Source organism: Salvelinus alpinus, chromosome 12 (genome assembly GCF_045679555.1).
Source record: "Salvelinus alpinus chromosome 12, SLU_Salpinus.1, whole genome shotgun sequence".
NCBI lineage: Eukaryota > Metazoa > Chordata > Actinopteri > Salmoniformes > Salmonidae > Salvelinus > Salvelinus alpinus.
The window spans coordinates 11704582-11729869 of NC_092097.1; the positions used below are offsets into that span (position 1 = coordinate 11704582).

The following is a 25288-nucleotide window of genomic DNA, read 5'->3' on the forward strand; positions in this document are numbered from 1 at the left end:
TTGGGATGGAGATGCAATATGGCAGTCGTGCCAACATATCTGATCAGTCACCTGGTGGGAGGGACTTTGTGGCTCTTTCCTCTATTGCCTCCATCATCCTCCAAATCCCACCAACATCAGCCACCTCAGAGCACAACTGGTCCTTTTTGAGCCTGACAACGAGCCATCCTCAACAAGGTTGGGAAGTGACAGTGAAGATGAGGCCTCAGTCTGATGTTCAAGAGCTGGACATTGAGGAAGTCCAGGGAGAAGACATGGAAGCCTGAGAGGAAGACAACCAAAGCTTTAGTTCCTAGAGTATCATTTTACAAATGAAAACATTTTTTGGGAGATGCGATGGACCATTTGGGGGGGGGGGGGGGGACAGCTGATTTAATTAAAGTTCATTTTGTAACCCCACATTTATTTTTTTCTATTGGAAGGATTTAATAATTTGCAATTATGTATACTTATGATACGGTTTGTTTGTCTCCATATGATAAATATCCAATGCAAAAAAAAATATTTAAATGTTATTAATACCCATATATTTCCATTAATTCCCATGGAAAGTTTCCACCTCTGAATATTCCCCAAAATGTGCAACCCTACGTAAGAGTAATTTACTTAACTTTCCCATAGGCTTCAGTTGGAATAGCTGTGATGTTTAAATTATTTCTTACCCCCCTGTCTTACTTGCTGTAGGCCCCAGTCATCCCTGCCTGTAGCTGACATGGTTGAAAAACAAGTGAACAGTTAATAAAGATCATACACAAACAGGCTCCTAGAATAGATTATGTTACATTGAGGTTTCGCTCGAAGCAGCCAACTGAAGTAATGTAGTTAACATAAATTCAATCACAAAGGCTGGTCTGATATAGGGGAGGTAATCAGGAAGGTGATGGAGTCCAGGTGAGTGTCATGAGGCGCAGGTGCGTGTAACGATGGTGGCAGGTGTAGTCATGATGCACAACTGGCGACAACGCACGCCAGAGAGGAGTAGTGGGAGTAGACGTGACAACTATGTGAATGGGACATTTCTGCTGGAATGGAAAAATGATCTGGAACGCTCAACTAGATCAGGACATTCTAGGGTAAGTATTGCAATTAGCTATACGGCTGTACTTCTGATTCTAAAGTGGAAAGTTACAACCCTTAACCATGAGGTCACTGAGAAGGACCAACAGTGATAGGGGATCCTCTGAAAAAGACAGATGTACTGGCCAGCAGACTACGATTTCCTCCAGCCCTGGTAACATTCAGGTCCTAAATTGGTGGCATATGATGTTTAGAAATGCAAAATTTCACTACTGTCAGGCTAATTTGGCACATTGTCTCCTATTCCAGTCTGAAAAGTACTAGCCTAATTTCCATCCCTGCTGACATGCATAACTGACTTCACACAGATTAGTAATGTACAACAGATACACTCTTGGAACAAAAGCATTTGTTTTGAATGGGAAAACATTGAGCCCACAAGTCCTTTGAGTGAGCCAGTTAACATTTGCTCACCTTTCGTGTAGTCAAACTTTTCCATGTGTTAACATGCTAGCTAATGTTAGCCCACCCGGGCAGGAATATTTAAGTAACGTCTAGCTAGGTAGTTACATTAGCTCATCATTTGTGTATTCAGACTTTTCCCCTGACACCACGGGTGGTGACATGCTAGCTAGTCCACCTGGGCAGGAATATTTAATGTTAGCTAGTTAGTGCTAACATGCTATCTAATATGCCTATTGGGAAAGTCCGACTACACCATGGTGAGATACGGTGCAACATTAGCTAATGTAGCCAACTAGCCAACCAAGGTAACTAACTTGTTAGCCCACCAGGCGATATTTAGCTAGCTGTATCCTTATCAATTATTTACACAAGAAACAAAGGATATCATTTACTTGTTAGGCTACTTTAAACTTGTCGATGAGAGTTTGCGTGGAGATTTGTTCCACACCCTGCACCTTGAATGATTACATCAAAGCTTGGGACAGGATGTGTAGTTCTGTATGATAGCCACATTAGCGGCTAATTAGCGTAACATTTTTGGGGGGGTAATTACAGGCAAATGTATTGTTAAGTTACCTTGCCCGAGAGAGATTTGCACGGTTATCAAAACATCACGCCAGGGTAAGCCTACACGAAACACAGACCTTAAATGCAGTAGTTCTAAAATCCCCTACGGAAAAATGAATGGTGGAAAAACGATTGGAACCATTTCCTTGTTTTACCGCTAGGTTTTATGGGTATTATGACTCATACTGTGGTACTCAATAAGAGTCTGTAGGCAGCAGATGTGTGTGCGTGGATGTAGTTTATGTCTGTGTGGGTGGTAGTGTGAGTTGAGTGCATGTGTGTTCATTTGCGGAGAATCAGAGCAGGTTGTCAGTTCAAGTGTTCAGCAGTCTGATGGCTTGTAGATAGAAACTCTCTCTGAACCCGGTGTTATCAGACCTCATGCTTCGATAGTGGCTGGGGTTTACAAGTTGCATAAGTTAACAAAGATGTGGCAAGTGTTATATAATTAAATGTTGGTGAGATCAAAGATTAACAGGTGAAGACAGTATTGGCATCAGCTTTCATGCTGCTCATTATGGTTTATGAAAATAAAACTACTAGGGTACTGTACTTCTATCAGAGAGCATTTCTATGAAACTCCATTGCGTATTGGGCTTAAACTGTCTGGACAGCACAAAAAATAAATGCAGATGTTTGTCTAGGTAGTCTAAGCCCAGGCTAATATGTATGGTAAATGGTTGACATATCCGTACTGCTTTTAACTATTAGTTAGTGCTGTTGGCAATAATTTTAAAGGTCCAATGCAGCCGTTTTTATCTCAATATCAAATAATTTCTGGGTAACAGTTAAGTACCTTACTGCTATTGTTTTCAATTGAAATTATACAAAAAAAGAAACAACAATAACTTCTTAGCAAAAAGCAAATTCTCGAGCAATAATTTTGCTAGGACTGTTGGGGAATGGTATGAGCGTGAAGGACTAAAATATGAACTAGACTGGCCAGCAAAACACCAACTGGGGTTTTGCGGGTACTATTTAATGAAGTTGCCAGTTGGGGACTTGTGAAGCGTCTGTTTCTCAAACTAGACACTCTAATGTACTTGTCTTCTTGCTCAGTTGTGCATCGGGACCTCCCACTCCTTTCTATTCTGGTTAGAGCCAGTTTGTGCTGTTCTGTGAAGGGAATAGCACACAGCGTTGTACGAGATCTTCAGTTTCTTGGCAATTTCTCACATAGAATAGCCTTCATTTCTCAGAACAAGAATAGACTGACGAGTTTCAGAAGAAAGTTCTTTGTTTCTGGCCATTTTGAGCCTGTAATCGCTCCAGATACTCAACTAGTCTAAAGAAGGCCAGTTTTATTACTACTTTAATCAGGACAACAGTTTTCAGCTGTGCTAACATAATTGCAAAAGGGTTTTCTAATGATCAATTAGCCTTTTTAAAATGATAAACTTGGATTAGCTAACACAACGTGCCATTGGAACACAGGAGTGATGGTTGCTGATAATGGGCCTCTGTATGCCTATGTAGATATTCCATTCAAAATCAGCTGTTTCCAGCTACAATAGTCATTTACAACATTAACAATGTCTACACTGTATTTCTGATCAATTTGATGTTATTTTAATGGACAATTTTTTTCTTCTTTCAAAAACAAGGACATTTCTAAGTAACCCCAAACTTTTGAACGTTAGGGTAGGTAGTGGTAAAGTGACTATGTATAGATAATAAACGGCGAGTAGCAGCAGTGTAAAAACAAAGGGGGAGGGGGGCAATGCAAATAGTCCGGGTGGCCATTTGATTAATTGTTCAGCAGTCTTATGGCTTGGGGGTAGAAGCTGTTAAGGAGCCTTTTGGACCAAGACTTGGTGCTCCGGCACCGCTTGCCGTGCGGTAGCAGAGGGAACAGTCTATGACTTGGGTGACTGGAGTCCTTGATCATTTTTGGAACCTTCCTCTGACATCGCCTAGTATAAAGGTCCTGGAGGGCAGGAAGCTTGGCCCCAGTGATGTACTGGGCAGTACGCACTACCTTCTGTAGCTCCTTACGATCGGATGCTGAGCAGTTGCCATACCAGGCGGTGATGTAACTGGTCAGGATGCTCTCGATGGTGCAGCTGTATAACTTTTTGAGGATCTGGGGACCAATGCCAAATCTTTTCAGTCTCCTGAGGGGGATAAGGTTTTGTCGTGCCCTCTTCACAACTGTCTTGGTATGTTTGGACCGTGATAGTTCGTTGGTGATGTGGACACCAAGGAACTTGAAAATCCTGACCCCGCTCCACTACAGCCCTGTCGATGTGAATGGGGGCTTGTTCGGCCAACCTTTTCCTGTAGTCCACGATCATCTCCTTTGTCTTGCTCACGTTGAGAGGTTGTTGTCCTTGTACCACACTGCCAGGTCTCTGACCTCCTCCCTATAGGCTGTCTCATCGTTGTTGGTGATCAGGCCTACCACCGTTGTCGTCAGCAAACTTAATGTTGTTGTTGGATTTGTGCGTGGGCGAACAGAGTACAGGAAGGAATTAATCACGTACCCTTGAGGGGCCCCTGTGTCGAGGATCAGTGTGGCAGATGTGTTGTTGCCTACCCTTACCACCTGGCGGTGGCCCGTCAGGATCCAGTTGCAGAGGGAGGTGTTACGTCCCAGGCTCGTTGGAGTAGTGATGAGCTTTGTGGGCATTATGGTGTTGCATGCTGGGCTGTAGTCAATGAACAGCATTCTCACATAGGTGTTCCTTTTGTCCAGGTGGGATACAGCAGTGTGCAGTGCGATTTGAGATTGTGTCATCTATTGGGGTGGTATGCAAATTGGAGTGGGTCTAGGGTGTCCGGGAGGATGCTGTTGTGAGCCATGACCAGCCTTTCAAAGCACTTCATGGCTACCGATGTGAGTGCTACTGGGCGGTAATCATTTAGGCAGGTTACCGTCACTTTCTTGGGCACAGGGACTATGGTGGTCTGCTTGAAACATGTAGGTATTACAGACTCGGTCATGGAGAGGTTGAAAATGTCAGTGTAGACACTTGCCAATGCTCTGAGTACCCGTCCTGGTAATCTGTCTGACTCTGCGACCTTGTGAATGTTGACCTGTTTAAAGGTCTTGCTCCCATCGGCTACAGAGAGCATGATCACACAGTCGTCTGGAACAGCTGGTGCTCTCATGTATGCTTCAGTGTTGCTTGCCTCGAATCGAGCATAAAAGGTAATTAGCCCATCTGGTATGCTCGCGTCACTGGGCAGCAGATGGCTTTGTAGTCCGTAATAATTTGTGAGCTCTGCCACATCCGACGACTGTCAGAGCCGGTATAGTATGATTCAATGTTAGTCCTGTATTGACATTTTGCCTGTTTGATGGTTCATCTGAGAGCATAGCGGGATTTCTTATAAGCGTCCGGATTAGTGTCCCGCTCTTTGAAAGCGGCAGCTCTAGCCTTTAGCTCGGTGCTGGTGTTGCATGTGATCCATGACTTCTGGTTGGGATATGTACGTATGGTCACTGTGGGGACGACGTCATCGATGCACTTAATGATGAAGCCAGTGACTGAGGTGGTATACTCCTCAAGGGGCGGCAGGTAGCCTAGTGGTTGGCGTGTTGGACTAGTAACCGAAAGGTTGCAAGATCTTATCCCCGAGCTGACAAGGTAAAAATCTGTCGTTCTGCCCCTGAACAAGGCAGTTAACCCATTGTTCCTAGGCCGTCATTGAAAATAAGATTTTGTTCTTAATTGACTTGCCTAGTTAATTAAAGATAAAATAAAATACTCCAACAGTGGTGGAAAAAAAGTACTAAATAGTCATACTTAGAAAATGACTAAAGTGAAAGTCACCCAGTAAAATACTACTTGAGTAAAAGTCTACGTATTTGGTTTTGAATATAATTAAGTATCAAAGTAAATGGAATTGCTAAAATGTACTTAAGTATCAAAAGTAAAAATATAAATAATTTCAACTTCCCTTATATTAAGCAAACCAGAGAGCACAATTTTCATTGAGGGATGAAAAGGGGCACACTCCAACACTAATTTACAAACGAAGCATTTGTGTTTAGTGAGTCCGCCAGATCAGAGGCAGTAAGGATGACCAGGGATGTTCTCTTGATAAGTTTGTGAATTGGACCATTTTCCTGTCAAAATGTAACGAGTACTTTTGGGTGTCAGGGAAAATGTAGAAAGTGCATTATTTCTTTAGGAATGTAGTTTAGTAAAAGTTGCCATAAATAGTAAAGTACAGATGCCCCCAAAAAACGACTTAAGTAGTACTTTAAAATATTTTTACATTTTTACTTTACATCACTGTTCCTCAATGCCATTGGATGAATCTCGGCACATATTCCAGTCTGTGCTAGCAAAACAGTCCTATAGCATCCGCGTCATCTAACCGCTTCTGTATTGAGTGAGTCACTGAGTCACCTGCTTTAGTTTTTGCTTGTAAGCAGGAATCAGGGGGATAGAATTATGGTCAGATTTGCCAAATGGTGGGCGAGGGAGAGCTTTGTACTCATCTCTGTGTGTGGAGTAAAGGTGGTCTAGACTTTTTTTCTCCTCTGGTTGCACATGTGACGTGCTGGTAGAAATTAGGTAAAATGGATTTAAGTTTGCCTGCATTAAAGTCCCCGGCCACTAGGAGCACTGCTTCTTGATGAGCATTTTCTTGTTTGCTTATGGCCTTATATTGTTGAGTGCGTCTTTGTGCCAGTGTCGGTTTGTGGTGGTAAATAGACAGCTACGAAAAATATAAAAACTCTCTTGGTATATTGTGTGGTCTACAGCTTATCATGAGGTACTCTACCTCAGGCAAGCAATACCTCGAGACTACCTTAATATTAAACATCGCGCGCCAGCTGTTATTGACAAATAGACACACATCCCCACCCCTCGTCTTACCGGACGTAGCTGTTCTGTCTTGCCGATGCATGGAAAGCCCAGACAACTGTATATTATCCGTGTTGTCGTTCAGCAACGACTCCGTGAAACAAGATATTACCGTTTTTAATGTCCCGTTGGTAAGATGGTCTCGAACAGAGCTCATCCAGTTTATTCTCCAGTGATTGCTCATTGGCCAATAGAATGCATGTTAGAAGCGAGTTACCCACTCGCTGACGAATTCTCACAAGGCACCCTGGTATGAGCCCCTGTATTTACTTATTTTCTTCATGCGAATGACGAGGATTTGGCCTTTGTCCGGGAGCAACATTATATCCTTTGGGTCAGACTCATTAAAGAAAAAATATTTGTCCAGTTCGAGGTGAGTAATCACTCTTCTGCTATCCGGATGCTCTTTTTGGTCATAAGAGACGGTAGCATAAACATGACGTACAAAATAAGCCTCAAACAACACGAAAAAACACACAAAATAGCACAATTTGGTTAGTAGCCCATAAAACGGCGTCCATCCCCTCCAGTGCCATTCTTCCAACCTCATAGTGTGGAAATATATATATATATATCACAGGCAGTCATGTTTTTGACTGCACTGGGCCTTTAAATATGGATGACGGTAACTTCATATGTATTGGTGCTGAGGCTGCAGGTCTACCAAGAACCAAGCGCAGGGAACAGGAGGGGTGATGGTGACGTCACGGGTGAGGGACGGGAAGAGTGGGGGAAGGAAACGGGACGGAGGATAAAGAAGGGAGATGACTGCATCTAAGGGAGAAAAAAAAACGTATTTCTCTCATCCAACGTAAATATTCTAAATCATAAATATGATTGACTTGTTTACCAACAGAGAATACTGAAATAAATGACAGAGAAACGGTGATAAGGTAATTTCTTTAATGTTCCAATTTGCACGCTTTGCCCTGTCTAAGACCATGTGTTAATTCGATTGTATAATCTTCACCTTGACTCGAGAACAAAAATGTTTTCAAGTCAAGGGACATAACGTCGATGACAATTGGAAAATAAATTGACAAACCAGACCTATCAAGCCGTAGTCACATGCTTGGCATGTTTTTAATGTTTAAAGACGTGTGTTTCACAAGTAAATAATGTGTAGCCTTGCATGTTGAAACGTTTTATTTGAGACGATTTGTGCCAATGGCTTTTTATAGCTCTTACGCATCCGATTAGCTTGTTACGTGGGCAAAATACATCCATGAAAAATCTAAACCGAAAAAGCCACGGTGAGAGACGATGCCGCATACCACACTGCTGTACTAGAGCACATGGGCACCATCAACATGCACATTTGTTGCAGTGCGTTTTGCCCATGAGGAGCATAGTGCCATCATAGGCTGGCAGTGGCCTTACTGCCGGTTACCTTGGTGTCTACGTATTCCTCTCCTGTTTTACAGTACTAGCCATATGAGCAGATGTTACCTTGAGTGTCCTCTAAAAGTAGCTTGCCAAAGATACTAATACTTTATGGATGTCATTTCTGCAATTCTGTTATTGATATGCCTCCTTACAGTACAGTCTTCCTCATAAAATGGTACATTTATCTTTTAAACTTTCATGTGATTGCATTTTGATCTATGAATGAGAATCTCCTAGTGTGTCCAGAGTAAACTGGGCCCAGCAGAGTGATGTCATCTCCAGGAATGGGCACCCCCAGTGACCCCCTGTTGGCCAGCCCAGGAGGGAGGTCATCAGAGAGGTCATTGGGTGCCACAAATGGTCTCTGGAGGAGCTCCATGCCCAAGACCGTCAGCTTCCCATCGTCTACCACACGCCTCCTGAGTCACCGTGCCAACAACTTCCAGAGACACCCGAAGCGGCGGAAGCTGATCAGACCGTCCCCGCCCCCCCCGCCCAACACCCCCTGCCCCCTAGATCAGCTGGACCTCAGTGAGATGCCCCCTCGCCGCACCTTCCCTGAGCTGCTCTTCAACGGCTGTGTCCTGTTTGGCATTGAGTTCAGCTACGCCATGGAGACGGCCTATGTCACCCCTGTCCTGCTACAGATGGGTCTGCCCGAAGAGTTCTACAGCCTGGTGTGGTTCATCAGTCCTATATTGGGTAATGAAGTGGCAGGGAGAGATGAAGTAGATACAGAAAGTCCTGTTTGATTAGATAAAGATAATGCATAACTGTGCTTTGAATAGTAGAGTTAGATTATATTGCTGTTCCCATCAGCATTACCCATTGAGTGCCCCTAAATCCTTCTAATTTCTCATGTTTTTAAGGATTCCTGGTCCAGCCTCTCCTAGGAGCTTGGAGTGATCGTTGTACATCCCGCTTTGGCCGTCGGAGACCGTTTATTTTAGCCTTGGCTATTGGTAAGGAATATTCTGTCTTGCAAGGCTCTCCCTCCTCTGGTGAAACTCTGTTCCTGTTTTTAACTAATATTGTAGTCCTGAAGTGGAGTTCTCTGTTTTAACTTTGTAGGAGCTCTGCTTGGTTTGACAATGGTGTTGAATGGGCGAGACATTGGAGCTGCGGTGGCAGACACAGCAACCAATCACAAGTGGGGCATCATACTGACTATTTGTGGAGTGGTTCTGATGGACTTCTGTGCGGACTCGGCAGATAATCCCAGCCACGCCTACATGATGGACGTGTGCCTGCCAGAGGACCAGGACCGTGGTCTCAATATTCACGCACTGCTGGCAGGTTAGAGAGCACTGTATGCACTAACTACTGGTCAGTCAGGGAACGCTATACACTACTGGCTGGCTATAACACTCACCACTGGTAGGTGAGACAGTAAAATGTACATATAAAACACTTCTGACAATGTAAAGTTAAACATAACATATATAATAAGTCTAAGCTGTGATAGTGATAGCATAATCAATGTCACTGATATGATGACCAGTTCTATGATGATTATGTCCCGCATGCTCTATGCAGGCCTGGGTGGTGGATTCGGGTACATCGTGGGTGGAATTAACTGGGACCACACTGAGTTTGGGAGGTCAATGGGAGGTCAACTTCGAGTCATCTACATGTTCACCAGTGTCACATTGGTCATTGCCACGTGCATGACCCTCAACAGCATCCCCGAGCGGCCCCTGCCAAAGATGCAGACTCAGAAGAACTCTAAAAACTCTCTAAAGAGCCCCAGCCTCCCTCTGCCCCCCTCTCCCCCTGTCCCTCCGGGGGCAAGCCTGGGATTGGAGGAGGAAGAGGCAGAGGAGAGGCTTTATAGCTACCAGTTCTCTGAACCCTGCCCCTCAAACCCTAACCCCATGGCACACTCCTGTAGTGCCAACGCACGCCTCTGTGCCGGACTCACCAGCCCCATCTCCCCCCTCAGCCCCCTTACTCCTAAATATGGCAGCTTTATCAGTCGGGATAACTCTCTCACTGGCATCAATGAGTTCGCCTCATCCCTGGGAACCTCCTATATAGACAGTGTGCTCATCGACTGCTACACCGGACAGCCATCTCCACAGCCTCTTGACCAGGACACTGCAGCCCGACCACTGCCTCCAGGGGACACCCCACCTCCCCAGGGATCTCAGCCTGGAACTGGGTCACAGTCTGGAGCAGTAGCCCAGGCTGGAGCACTAACCGTGGCTGTAGCACTAACCGTGGCTGGGACAGTGGCCCTGGCTGGGGCAGGATCCCAGGCCGGGGCTCAGGCCGGGGAGGCTCAGATGGAGGCAGGGTCCCATCGAGGTTCGTCCGCTGGTATCCTGAAGCGCCCTCAGAGCCTTGCGCTTGTGGAGGAGCCAATGGTGATCCAAGGTGAAGGGCTGGAAAATGGCCGCAGAAGAACGGTGACCTTCAGTCAGCAGGTCAGCCTGGAGTTTAATTCCTCTGATTAGTTTAACAAATCATCATGTTGAGATAATTAATGTATCTGATTCTTCTTCCTCCTGTAATAAAGGTGGCAAACATTCTGCTGAATGGGGTGCGCTATGAGAGTGACCTGAGTGAAAATGTGGAGACAGCAGATTCACAGATGTCAATGAGGCTACTGTGTATCGCCATCTACAGGATGCCTCCGTCACTGCGCAGCCTATGCACTAACCATTTCTTGGGTGAGATTCATGTCACTCATGTGCTTGTGTTTTATTGTCTGTAAGCCTACTACGGTTAAAATCACCAGTGATGATGTCACCGCAACCTATCTGTACTCCAGTGTAAGCTGTGTGAGTATGTCTATGTAAATATGAGCCATATGCCACCCTGTCTTGATCCTATAGGTTGGCTGTCCTTTGAGGGCATGCTGCTGTTCTACACTGACTTTATGGGGGAGGTAGTGTTTGAGGGAGACCCAAGAGCACCCCATGACTCTGAGGCCTACCAACGCTACAATGCTGGGGTTAGCATGGGCTGCTGGGGCATGTGCATCTATGCATTCAGTGCTGCCTTTTACTCAGGTGAGTCCTGCGCACACACACACATCAGTACACTCATAAACACTAAAAGAAAAACACATATTTTTAATATTTATTTGAATCCACAAATCACATTACTTTCAAGAAGGATTCAAACATTTCAAAGGTCTTTGTATGCATGGACACTTAAGGATACAGAAAACACCCTGTTCTCCAAACAGCTACGTTGCCGATAACAGCTGAAAAAGAACCGTACCTAGCCAGTTGCTTTGCTTTAGTTTTAGGCAGGCCTGCAAAATGGAGGCCACGTACTGTGAGCCTATATACATTGCAGAGACTGCCAAATATCAGTGATACTAACTGTCCGAGGCCACTGACCGTGGCCAGTGGGACCTTCTTCCTCCGTCAGTCCAGGAGGGAGGCTCTGGCTAACTGCCGCATTGTCACTGTTGAGCATGTTCAGCGGATTATTCAGTCTGGTAGCAAGTGTAAATTCACTCGACATTCCACACACATCCAGACAATGGAACACACACCTCACACAACATCCGTCATTTAGATTCTTTATCAGATATAGTTGTTTTACAGGTTTTTCCCTTCTGTTATCTTCCTCTCCTCTTGTTTCTATTCATAGCCATACTGGAGAAGCTGGAGGAGCGTTTTTCCCTCCGCTCTCTTTATTTCTTTGCCTACCTGGCGTTTGGCCTTGGCACGGGCCTTGCTACACTCTCCACCAACCTCTATGTGGTGCTGTCGCTCTGTGTCACCTACGGGGTGCTCTTCTCCTCTCTGTGCACACTGCCTTACTCTCTGCTGTGTGAATACTACCAGAGCCCACAGGTTAGTGAATGGGAATACACTGAATACAACACAAAAATGTGAACATATTATATAATGTTCTGAATTGTGTTTTTGTGAAAGTATTTTATGCAGTATTGGTCAAGTGTTTTGATTTGGCACAGTACTGTGTCTTTCTAGATTTATTTGTAAAAATGTGTTTGTTGTAAAAGTGTTCACAGTATTAATCATACATGTGCCGTCTCTCTCCGCATGTGTGTTTGTGTAGTTCTGTGGCTCGTCAGAGGAAGGGACCAGGAGAGGGATGGGGGTGGACATCTCTCTGCTCAGCTGCCAGTACTTCCTAGCTCAGATCATAGTCTCCGTGGCGATGGGACCTCTGACCTCGCTGGTGGGCGGGGCCCAGGGAGTGATGTACTTTTCTAGCGCGATGTCATTCGTGGGCTGTCTGTACTCCTCCCTCTGCGTGGTGTACCACCTGCCCCCCCCTGAGGGTGAGCCTTCTGAAAGTGAGACCCAGCCACTACTGGTGCACATTTAGACCCCCCCCCCCCCTTTTCTCTCACACTGCACTACACACTATCACACTGCAGCCTTCTGTCACAACGCACACCGCATATAGCCTACACTCTGTCTCTCTGCAAAGCACATACAGTACTGTACTCTCTCGCACTACTTAGCATTGCTCCGCTTAGACCGACAGACAGACATTGGCCACCGTTCTGCGGTGGCAGTGTGTTAAGAGTGTGTCCACGTATTTCTCTCCCATAATTTCCACTAAAAAGCGCCACTTATGTTCATTTTGTGCGTGCCTAAATACTTACGGCCCTACAGCCCCTATTCCCCAGGACATCAGGAATAAATTAAAACTACCTTTGAAGGGGTTAATTGTTTTGGCCTCGCCTAATATATGCATGCGCTGTAGCCTCAATGCCCTGCATCTTCTGTTTTGGTCTGATGTCCGAGGGAATGTCTACCTGCCTGATTCTCTGAGTCAGCACACTATCATCCCACTGTAGACAGGCTTAGGGACTGTCTGAATGTGTCACCAATGACCTTTTGCTTGAAGCCTTGAATTCATGTAAGCACAGTAGCATATCTACAGTACATTTACACACACATGCAAGCCATAGGTCCACCCTCACTCAATGTAGTTTGTACTATGTGAACAATAAAGAGCCAAACTGTGCCTCTGAGGTTTTACATCTTTCACACAAGGCACTCAGATTATTATGGTCATTATTTATTACCATTTTGACTTGACACTCACTACTGCGTTTACAAACATACACACAGAGATGGACCCTTTACTAAGCCATGGACATCACTCTGTCCTGTCACCTTGCTTCTGGCGTGACTGTTGTAATGACAGTGATTCTTGTCATTACCAGGAAGAGAAGTTGAAACTGGGGTGTGATTCGGCATTCCATCGGAAACCGAACAAAAAAGAAGAACAACAAATCTGTTGTTTTGGTGGCGAGAAAGAATTCAGGAAGATGCATGTGAACTATGCTTAAGATGGCGCTGGACAACTTTGAGAGGGAAGACTTTTGGGTTCATATTTGCCAACAGCAAGTGCTTATTTTCACCGCTAAGGCGCATGCTTTAGTTATGGTTTAGGCTTGTTTCACCACACAACCCAAACTGGCTCACTGGAGTGACCCTCTCCATTTGGGTTAGTTATCCAGTCTCATCACACGCTGCTGCATTTATTCACTCAATTCATTTGATTATAAACAGCTCAAATAACATTTCATCTTCCATGTACATCAATCAGCCAATTATAAAACATTGGTGAAATCATAATTACTTTTCAATTGAGAAAATCTGACAGGCTAAAAAAAACTTGCTTGCCTTGAACATCACTTAATTGACACTGAGACTGTTTACAGGCATTTTTTGAATGAATTGTTAACAATAACTCATGCCTGCGTTCAGCTTCATTTGTGAGTTTCACTAAAATACCCACCACCGTGAAACACCCCACTGTCATGAGTCATCTAGAGCTGATGCCTCAGTGGAATGTTGATCAGGGTCTACCACTAAAGCCTCCATAACAGACTGGACACGTGCCATGATGATGTCATGTTTCTGACTGGTTTCTTTTGAGAAAACAGCAACTGTATGGATCATCATGCTGTTGCAACTTGCTTCAATTCAACAAAATAACATTTATAGTATTTTACAATAGTGTTTTCTGATGTTCTTCATCCTTAATTCCAATATTAACTGTATTACTGTAACAGCTACTTCAGGGTTGAGTTCAATTAAAATGATAATTTTTTACTTTTTGGGCTATTGTCCTTTTTTATTAAACTCACTATCATAGAACTTCACACATCTTAGAGGTCTCCTCTATGCAGATAATTATGCATATAAGTGTCCTTTAGGCTTAATGTTATAAAATATTGGTATTAGATTTACAGCTATTATGTATTTCGCATTAAGATATGTAATCTTCATAACTGGTCATTATCAGAACACCTCTATCCACATAGAACCTCCATCAAATAAAAACGATTCTCAGAAATCAAACCTACCCTGAATTGACCTACAATACCAGTTTACACCACTAGATGGGTCTGTAAACTGCATTCAATTGATTGACGTGTAGTGTAGTTCTATGGAAAAAAAAGAGGCTAAATCCAGATTATGAGAATCACCCCTTTCCCAGTTACAAAATCATCTTGGGAATTACTCCCATCCATATTCTGTTTTATGCCATATTAAATCAACTGACATCAGGTACTTTACATGGGTAGGACTGTTAACCGAAAGCATCCCTTATTTCATTGCTAACACTAGTGTTAGTCACAATTGTAATTTGGTGTTTACATTGTAAAGCATCTTACATGGCAATTCCACCACTAACCTCATTTTCATTATCTCCAGCACAATACCAGTGTCTACATGTAAATGTACATGTGTATAACAGCGCATTTCTGTTTTGTTGAAAAAAGGTACAAAATTCAACCCGATATCAAGTTAAAGCAATGATTTTTAAAACCCTGAGATTCGTAGTGACGTGGGGAGCAAGAAAATATCCTCTCTATGGCTAGAAACTCATTGCAGGGTTTGACATTTTAATTTGATTCTACCCTGTGATGTCACAGAGAAGTGTTTTTTAGGACCTTAACCGCAGACCATAGAAACTTACTGTTTACAGATATGTAGACACTAGTATGGCACTGAAGATCATGAATAATTGGTTGAAAAGTGGCAGAATTGCCCTTTAAACAGAGGTGAAATATCCAGCACATTTAACTACAGCGTATGCAAAAACAAAACACCATGGTTAAAAAGACAAGACTGACTTATTTAATCATCAACAACCAGAATATACAAAGCAGTGGCCAAAGCAACCAAATAGCAATCATGAAATATAACTGCACTAGAAGAGAAAAAACACTAGGTTGGGAATGTTGTTTTGATTCAAAATAACTGAAAATGAAACAGAAAAACAGTATCTTGGGTACAAACTTGTTTTAAAATGCATACAAAACATATGACCAACGCCTTAACAATTAAGAGGGGGTAATTAACATTGCAGAAGACAGACCCCTAAACAGGATCAAGCTATCTTTGATCACGGAGGTGTTCTTTTATTTGTGCCATTGTTGTGTTAACAGATCAGTCAGACAAAGGATTAACTACTAGCAGCAGCACTAAACAAAAGGTATTAAAAAAGCCTCAACTAATAATGCTAACAATAGTCCATTAACCCCTGCTTAAAACTTATCTTTGGTCTTTAGTGAGTCTGAGGTCACCTTGAAAATGTGGAGAAGGGTGCAGCTGCCTGCCTCTGAATCAACTGGTCAGCAGTAACAAAGTAGAGAATGTGCTTAACTCATACAGACACAAACTAACATACTGATAAAACAGCATGGATCCTATTTGCACAAGTTTTTTTTGCGTAAGAAACCAATAAATAACATCTTATAAAAAAGGGAGGAGGCCACTATGTTTAAGGACTCCAGTGCAATGTAATATCTTGGGGGCAAACAAAATCTGTAAAACATACATAAAGCACAAGCTCTACAAGGTGAAGTTGACAACGGCATGTAGACAGAGCTGTGGAAGAGTACAGACTGAGTGTTCTAGGCCTCCACTTCAGCATCCTTTGAGTCATTGTTTTCTGTTTTCTGTTTTTTTGTTTCCACTTGTTCCTGAGGGCAAAAATAAACATTTTTAAGTGAGGAGAGAACTTAAAGGCCAGATATAAAACAGTAATAAAGATGGCTCAACTTTTACTGTGAGACTACTGTATATTGATGGTTTTAAAATCGGACAAAACTGTACCTCCTCCTCAGCTGGGCGCTTCACAGGGTGGTCAACCTCCTCAGCAGCTTCTTCTGCATCGTCTCCCTCTCCTGCAATCACATTCATAAATGAAACAAAAACATGGGCTTCAAGCACCTCACATGTATCAAATAACCATTAAACATGTAATTTTTTATCCAGCTGTTAGTCCAAAGAGGGGCATGAATTTACCATCCTCTTCAACCTCTGGAGTTACTTCAGAATGAATTGCACCATTTGTCTTCTCCTCTGCACCATTTGTGTGCTGGAGGGAAGGAACCAAAGAATGACAAACGTTAATATTTCACATAAATGTAGGTAAATTGTATGCATGAGTGATAAGGAATTTCTTTCAGAAAAGTATTCTGAAAAAGTTAACCGAAGAGTTACAGCCAACACGCTTCAGAGTTAAAACAGGGCACATGTTGCAGTTTATACTTAATTCCCCTGAGAATTAGAAAAGGAAATGCAATGAGGTCCAACACATGTCTTAAGGAACATTTGTGCCATTTCACAAACTAAACAAAGAATAGTGAGTGGGGGTGGGGTAGTTGGGTCTGAGTCTGGAGACACCTGTATGATGATGGCGCCAAGACAAAAGGCCATGAGGCTCCCAAGGAAATAAACTTCGGCATCAACTCACTGTTTCATTGCCAGGTGCGTCCCCACTGCCGTTCTCCTTCTTCTCCACCATCACCTCCTCGGCAACCTCTTTCTTCTCTTTGAGCTCCTGAAAATATGTTATTCTTGATTGTCTCACTGACACAATTGAAGCATGTCCACCACGATGTGGCCATATAATCGTCGCCAAAGTAACGTAGCCATCTTTAATTCGGATTGTTAAAATTGTAGTAACCTTTCTACACATCTCCAGTATTTACTAGCGGCGCATGCCCGACCACTGCCAAAGTGCACACAACGGAAGGCATCGGGAACTAGCATCGCCGTTCCCTACAAGAAAGATAAGCATGCACACTTCTCTCCCACTGTGAAAGATTTACGTTATCACTTCCCGCCATCGCGCAACCGTGTAGCTCGAGCGCATTCAATTTGAGGTGCTTTTTAGCTAACGTTTACTAACTAGTAATAACTTTCATTTGCAATGTGGCTACTGTAGCAAGTTTAACGACAAAAAATAACTGTCTAGGAAAGTTAGTCCCAGCCAAGTCGCCAATAGTTGAAGTTAAATGTCACGTGCTGAAGTACAGTGAAATTCCATTCTTGCAAAATCAAAACAATGCAGTAATCAATGTAGTACTAGTAATGGAGCTAGCGAAGTTATTGAACTAGTTAAATAGCTAACTAAATGTTTGAGAAATACATACTATTTTTCAGCCATTGACAGTGACTAGCATTACTGTTAGCTAGCTACTTGGTTATTATTACACGGCTGGCTACTGTAGCTTGCTTTTACAGCTAAAGTTAGCTAGCTGGTGTGGCTCAGTTGGTAGAGCATGGCGCTTGCAACGCCAGGGTTGTGGGTTCATTCCCCACGGGGGGACCAGGATGAATATGTATGAACTTTCCAATTTGTAAGTCGCTCTGGATAAGAGCGTCAGCTAAATGACTTAAATGTAAATGTAAATGTTCATACAGGCTTAGCTGAAGAGTGAAGTTGTTAGCTAGTCAAATTAATCAAACTCACCTTTGCTGAAATCTCGGTGGTTGTGGTCGTCTCTACTGCGGTATCAGCCATAGCTAGTTTAATTTAAGGGTATAATATGCTTCCGAAATAAATACTTTGTTTGATGTTTATGGCAGTGATATACCCTGTTTCAATAACACGCTGCGGAGAGAGTTATGAATACCAGCAACATCTGTTAGGCTCAACTGTAGTCCATTAGTTAGAATGGAGATGGTCGATCTAAAACGTAATTGGACAATCTAAAGTAACCAACACGCTTAAGCGGTTCTTATTGGACAGGTTGTTGTCAATCTTCTGAATTTGAGCCCGATTATCAAGCTCCTCCCAGCTGTCCTTCTCCTAATTGGTTGAAAATGTAAAGCGTGCACTCTGATGTAAAGCATAAAGAAAGTGTTCATGTGATAACATTAAATTATTTAAATTGAAAGTATTTTAGGGATATTAACATTGTTATTCTCTCTCATGAATTACATTTGACATTTTAATGGTGTTTAATGTAAGCAATAGTATATTCAAAGAACGTGCTTGAAGTGCGCTTTGATGAATGCAGTCCCTTTGTGTGACTGCAAGCATTCCCTACATTCAAAAACAACAATATTTTTTATCATTAATGCTGTTGCCAATTGTATATTTTTTTTGGACTTGATTTTGACATATTTGTATTCAAAACAAGTTGTCCTTGATTTCGTCCATCTAGAAGCATGTGTAAAGCCCTGGTAGAGCCGCTTATCCCTTTGTCTTCAGTGCCTAAGTATCAAATTACAGCACAAAGATGATATGATGTGAAACCATTTACTAACTAGACCACACCTCTTGCCTCGGTTAGACTTCTCTATTTTAAACATGAAGGTCAGGAACAAAGTGCCTCGTTTGAAAAAAATGAGAAGGAGGCTTTTGTATTTAAATACAATAGCTAGACTACATAAGCCTATTACAAGCACACAGCCAGTAAGCTACCTACACTTATTCGCTGTGTCTGTGACTGTCTGTGTAATATGAAATATCTGAACTGTAAAGAACGAATGGTGATCCATGTGAATGTAAACCATTGCAATTCTTGGGCCAGAGTAATGATTGGGAAACAAGCAGCATGTCTAGTCAAATGCATTTAGAAAGCCCTTCTTACATCAGCTGATATCTCAAAGTGCTGTACAGGAACCCAGCCTAAAACCCCAAACAGCAAGCAATGCAGGTGTAGAAGCACGGTGGTTAGGAAAAACTCTCTAGAAAGGCCAGAACCTAGGAAGAAACCTAGAGAGGAACCAGGCTATGAGGGGTGGCCAGTCCTCTTCTGACTGCCGGGTGGAGATTATAACAGAACATGGCCAAGATGTTCAAAAGGGATCAACTAGGCCTATGTGTTATTTTCTGAGTTGTTTAGAAACATGTTTCATAAAACTACTGATTCTGTGTCCCACCGATACTTTATCCGTGTTCAGTAACTTTATGAAACATAATGCAATGGACCACAGGCTGAGGGCTGGTCAGAAATCATTGGTCTTTTTGGGGCCACGTATTCTATGGCAGGAAAGTCCACGTGCAGAACAATGGCTTTGGTCGTAGGGTCAGCAATTAAGGTGTGGCTCTCTGATTTGAGTCTGACAGACAATGACGGCAGGAAGAGAATGGGGTGTGAGGGGAGGAGAGTAGGGTGGTCTCCTTTTTTTGTGAATCTGGAAAAACGTTGCACGGCACATTGGATTACTGCACTTGTATGGACATTTGGCCACTTCTCTCACTTAACGCTACCAAAGCCTCGGAAGTAATTCAAAAGAAGATAAAGTAGGCCTAAATGTTTCCTTCACAGATTTGATGACACGTCCAATGTAGATTGTGTCCCATGGCCATGATTGTACAGTATGTCTCTCATCGTTTTGTGGTTCATACTGTACATACGTTTAAAGTTGATTCCTTACAACACCTGGATGCTTTTGTAAATATAATTAGATAATTGAGTGTGGCATTGGTGAGCCCTCACACAGCCCTCACACAGCCCTCACACAGCCCTCACACAGCCCTCACACAGTCATCATTTGGTCTAAGGTCGCGGCAGGAGCATCACATGTTGTATTTTGCTGTCTGCCTGTGTATCTGCACGCGCACTCAAACGCACACACACACACGCGCTTACACACAGATGCAGGCACTACACACACCACACCAAGCCACTTTGGAGTCTTTTGTTTATGGCCACTGTTTCATTTAGCATGTTGTGTGGGGGCTATTGTATTGCAAATGGAGCTACACTGAGCATCTGTTCCAGTATAATGCAGACTCACTCACTGTGGAATATTATCTCGCCATCTCCTCTACCCAGACCCAGACATACAATCAATGCTCAAATACAATAACTCCAGTTTTGCCTCTGATATGATATATGTTATTCATTAGTATCACGGTATTGAGAACTGTTTTCATTATTCTTACTATTATGAAATTAGACTTTTCATTTGTCCCCCACTAAGAGGGTGGGGTGAGCACCTGCTCCAGAGTATTAGAAAGTGGTACTGCATATCACAGATCACACCTGATTCCTCTCTCCTGGGTAATTTAAGGTGAGCCCTTCTGCTCCGTTTCTCACTCATCTCGCGGTTTAAACCTCAGGGAGCTACATATGGCACATCACGTGCCCAGAGCCATCCCACTGAACACGCTTAACTGAGCTCAAGGTGATTAAATCAAATCAAATGTTATTTGTCACGTGCACCAAATACAACAGGTGTAGACTGTACAGTGAAATGCTTACTTACAGGCTCTAACCAACAGTGCAAAAAAAGGTATTAGGTGAACAATAGGTAAGTAAGGAAATAAAAACAATAGTAAAAAGACAGTGAAAAATAACAGTAGGGGCCAAAAACAGTAGCGAGGCTACAACAGTAGCGAGGCTACATACAGGCACCGGTTAGTCGGGCTGATTGAGGTAGTATGTACAGGCCACCAAAAATGGGGATCACCTGAACATGGTGTTGTAACAGCTTGTGTCGCAGTTCGGTAGGGGCCACTGGGCAGAATATTTTCATTTGCTTCTCTCCAGGTGCACACTAGAGACGTTAGAGATCACCAAGATTGATAACAAAGCCCTCTTGGAGGTCCTAGATGGAGAGCATTTTTGTTACATGAGCTTTTGACTCCGCCTGGCCAACATTTACTCATGTATATGAATATCCTTCTTTGGCATTAGGCTGAGACAACATTTAAAAGGATAGAACAGTGACAAGAGAGAGAATTTATGAGATGATTTGCATTTCTTCTGATATTGCTCATCTTTCATATCCATAGCTTGGATATTTCTACTCTCAGGGTTGAAATTATTGGGACTCATGCATGTGCACCCTTTATATATGAAGAATATCAAAACAAGTGTTAAATGAAGCCCCAGACTTTATTTTTAGGGCACCCTCAATAGTAATACCCTGGCTGGCTGGTTTGGTTAAATTATGTTCACCAAAATACAGAAGCTTTATTTGATGAAGCCTCAGAGAGCTCATTCAGTCATTAATCCCAGAGTTGGCTAAAATGTAATTATGACTGGTGGAAAGCAGCTATAATTACATGGAGAGATCAAAGGGCTGTGTCAGTGCCGTAGTGGGTTATCTCAGTCCATGGGAGTTTGTGTCTGGGAATCTTGTTTTTTTCGTGGGGAAGAGGACAACTATTGTGTCCATCATAAAGAAATAACTTTTAACTGGTAAATACTTACACTAATAGTTTAATCAAATACTTCCCAATATTTCTTGATCATTAATGCACTAAATCAATAGACGACAGCAAATGAAATGCATTCAATGAAGGCTGACATAGTGTACATAGGCCTACAGTTACGGTAGTGCTTTCATTTTGGAAATGAAGACTATGTGGAGACCGCAGAGCACTGAAACAGACGTCTGCAATCTAATGATCCCAGTCTTTGCGTAGTCCGGAACCAAAAGAGAAGCAGTCTAACTGCCTGAAAAAAAAGCAGTCAGTCCAAGCATTACTCATTCTCTGTGACTGGAAAATGGGGGCAATCAGAGAGGGGAGTGTTTGTGAGATAATTTCCTGTCATTTTTTCTCTCTCTCTCTTTCTTATGCCTACCACCTCAACTTGTTTCCATGGATACTGGACCTCTTCCAGAAATGTCCTCCTGCTGGTCCCTTGTAGTAGGTTGCTTGAAACAGGTAGAAGTTCACTTAGAAAGAGTGAGTTCGAGCAAAAACTGAAGAGATAGTGAGAGAAATATCCTACATCTGTATGCTGTTCACAGTTGTATGATCTATCATCTTTACGGTTTGCAGGAGAAGGTCTCAGAATCATGGGCAGTATTCCATTTTACACTCTGACACAAGAGAGTATTTTCCTCACAGTTGCTACACAACTTAGAAAGCTATGATGGAACATTATTTTGACTTATGAACGGATGCGGTGCAACAGAGAGTCTCTATAACTGTCTGGACCAGGCAGAGAGAATAGAGTCTTTGTGCTCAAGAAGTTGATCTTTAGTTTTAGAATGACAGGCAAAAGTGAGTCGTTGGCCATCAGGCATCCCCTCCACCACCACCATCACAAACAAAGAACTTTCAACGTCAGAGTTTTCTGCTCATGATTGTCCCCCCCAAAAAATCTGAATAAACACAAGACAGAGTTACTCACAATCAATCACACCTGACAAACAGGGAGACAAAAGACCTGATCCATGGAATGTCAGTGCTTGAGGGGAGAGCAGAGCGGGGGGGCATCAAAGAGCAGAGGTCAGGATTAGGAGGGGCAAGGGTCCCCATAATTAGAAGAATTGGCAGTGGCTAACTGGGCTCTATTCTTCTGAACAGTGGTGTCTTGCACGCTCTGAATGGCTTTCTCGGCGTTCCAGGCAGATCCAATAAAGAAGCAGGAAAACATATAAGTTGACTGCTACACAGTGACAGAGTGTACAGAACCTCTGAAGAGTTCCTAGACAGTGGATGTGCCAGCGGGGGAGCTCAGTCTTTGCTATCAGTGCCAACAGGGGTGTTGGTCATGTACACTTTCATAAGTACATGCAACAATAAAAACACCTATGATTGCTATCGTACCTTCACCACTGTAATTGGTCTTGCATGGTGTATTCTCTGTATCCTTACAGACTGTGAACTTACAAAGCCACATGGCTGGCTACCTCCTGGAATGTGGCCCCTTGGCCCCAACCCGGAGGTGTCCTGCTCATTTTAAGGTGACAGGAACATTGAAGCATGTAATCATCGATTTAATCTCTCGTTTTGTCAAATTAGCATTAAAGGAGAGAGGACTGAAATGAAAAGGACAGGTACTGGGTGGAAATGTTTGCAAAATGGATGCCACCTTTTATTTCTGCTTTACCAAAATTGTGGAGTTTGTGAAGAGACTGAAAAGGGACAGAGTGTAAAGGAGAGAGGAAAAAGTACTGGATGGATGAGCAAGTGGAGAAAAAAACATTCTACTTCTACCCGATAGGCCAACCTGCTGAGCGCAATTTATTTTTTATTTTTATTGTACTCCATTCTTGGTGTTATCTCCTGCTTTCCCAAGTGCAAACATCTGTGGCAGGTAGAAAGAATAGCCTATAGATAAGGTGAGCTCTATAGAGAGATTGTGGTAGAGAAAAAGGTTAATGGCAGCCCACCCCAATGGCAGAGTCGAAGTAAGGAGAACAGGGAATGACTCCATGTGCCCTGTGTTTGTACAACACCACCTTATTCCATCTCAAGCCCCACCCACACTCCTGCCTTGCCAGGAAAGTGGAAATTTCCACTAATTCAGTTTCTCCAACTCCCTCTAGGTTTCCCGCCTTCATTCTACATGTTCCTTACTGCGACTATTGGTCTGTGTAATGCCTGCCCAAAGGCATCTCATTGGTGGACCCCCTCACTACCCTTTTCCTCTGAACCTACATTCATAAGTCATGCCTTGAGTGTTTTTTTTGTTATGTAACAAAACAACATGAAACCCCTTATCCACATCGAAGGGAGGTGGAAGGTTTTAAGTTCCTTGGCGTACACATCACAGACAAACTGAATTTATTTTTATTTATTTTATTTCACCTTTATTTAACCAGGTAGGCCGGTTGAGAACAAGTTCTCATTTACAACTGCAACCTGGCCAAGATAAAGCAAAGCAGTGCGACACAAACAACAACACAGAGTTACACATGGAATAAACAAACGTACAGTCAATAACGCAATAGAGAAAAAAAAGTCTATATACAGTGTGTGCAAATGGCATGAGGAGGTAAGGCAATAAATAGGCCATAGTAGCGAAGTAATTACAATTTAGCAAATTAACACTGGAGTTATAAATGTGCAGATGATGATGTGCAAGTAGAAATACTGGTGTGCAAAATAGCAAAAAAGTAAATAAAAACAATATGGGGATGAGGTAGCTAGATTGGATGGGCTATTTACAGATGGGCTGTGTACAGCTGCAGCAATTGGTAAGCTGCTCAGATAGCTGATGCTTAAAGTTAGTGAGGGAGATATAAGTCTCCAATGGTCCACAAGTCTCAAATGGTCCACTCACACAGACAGTGTGGTGAAGAAGGCGCAACAGTGCCTCTTCAACCTCAGGAGGCTGAAGAAATTTGGCTTGTCACCCAAAACCCTGACAAACTTTTACAGATGCACAATCGAGAGCATCCTGTCAAGCTGTATCACAGCCTGGTACGGCAACTGCACCGCCCACAACCGCAAGGCTCTCCAGAGGGTGGTGCAATCTGCACAACGCATCACCGGGGGCAAACTACCTGCCCTCCATGACACCTACAGCACCCGATGTCACAGGAAGGCCAAAAAGATCATCAAGGACAACAACCACCCGAGCCACTGCCTGTTCACACCGCTACCATCCAGAAGGCGAGGTCAGTACAGGTGCATCAAAGCTGGGACAGAGAGACTGAAAAACAGCTTCTATCTCAAGGCCATCAGACTGCTAAACAGCAATCATTAACTCAGAGAGGCTGCTGTCTACATTGAGACACAATCACTGGCCACTTTAATAAATGGATCACTAGTCACTTTAAACAATGCCACTTTAAATAATGCCACTTTAATCATGTTTACATATCTTACATTACTCATACCACATGTATATACTGTATTTTATACCATGTATTGCACCTTGCCTATGCCGCTCGGCCATCGCTCATCCATATACTTACAAATTCTCATTCACCCCTTTAGATTTGTGTGTATTATGTAGTTGTTGGGAAATTGTTAGATGACTTGTTAGATATTACTGCACTGTCGGAACTAGAAGCACAAGCATTTCGCTACACTCGCATTAACATCTGCTAACCATGCGTATGTGACAAATGAAGTGTGATTTGATTTTT

General features: G+C 43.0%; 2 protein-coding genes across 8 annotated transcripts; one reads left to right on the top strand and one right to left on the bottom strand.

Moving 5' to 3' along the window:
* The first annotated feature begins 893 nt into the window (after nucleotides 1–893).
* slc45a1 (solute carrier family 45 member 1) lies at nucleotides 894–14311 on the top strand. Of its 7 annotated transcripts, none has more exons than XM_071335014.1 (10): nucleotides 895–1073; nucleotides 8493–8957; nucleotides 9125–9217; nucleotides 9327–9551; nucleotides 9792–10681; nucleotides 10774–10927; nucleotides 11093–11269; nucleotides 11862–12067; nucleotides 12294–12534; nucleotides 13417–14311. In XM_071335014.1, the coding sequence occupies exons 2-10, from the start codon at nucleotides 8525–8527 to the stop codon at nucleotides 13440–13442; spliced, it is 2445 nt and encodes an 814-aa protein (XP_071191115.1). In that variant the 5' UTR covers nucleotides 895–1073; nucleotides 8493–8524; the 3' UTR covers nucleotides 13443–14311. The 7 variants fall into 7 exon arrangements, with proteins under 7 accessions (XP_071191114.1, XP_071191115.1, XP_071191110.1 ...); XM_071335015.1 differs by having other exon boundaries at nucleotides 896–1073; nucleotides 12294–12519; XM_071335013.1 differs by having other exon boundaries at nucleotides 894–1073; nucleotides 8502–8957; nucleotides 12294–14311.
* Nucleotides 14312–15320: 1009 nt separating this feature from the next.
* LOC139535530 (parathymosin-like) lies at nucleotides 15321–18735 on the bottom strand. The gene is made up of 5 exons (XM_071335018.1): nucleotides 17970–18735; nucleotides 16968–17054; nucleotides 16517–16589; nucleotides 16325–16395; nucleotides 15321–16191 (listed from the first exon to the last, which is right to left on the bottom strand). The coding sequence occupies exons 1-5, from the start codon at nucleotides 18018–18020 to the stop codon at nucleotides 16123–16125; spliced, it is 351 nt and encodes a 116-aa protein (XP_071191119.1). The 5' UTR covers nucleotides 18021–18735; the 3' UTR covers nucleotides 15321–16122.
* Nucleotides 18736–25288: the final 6553 nt, after the last annotated feature.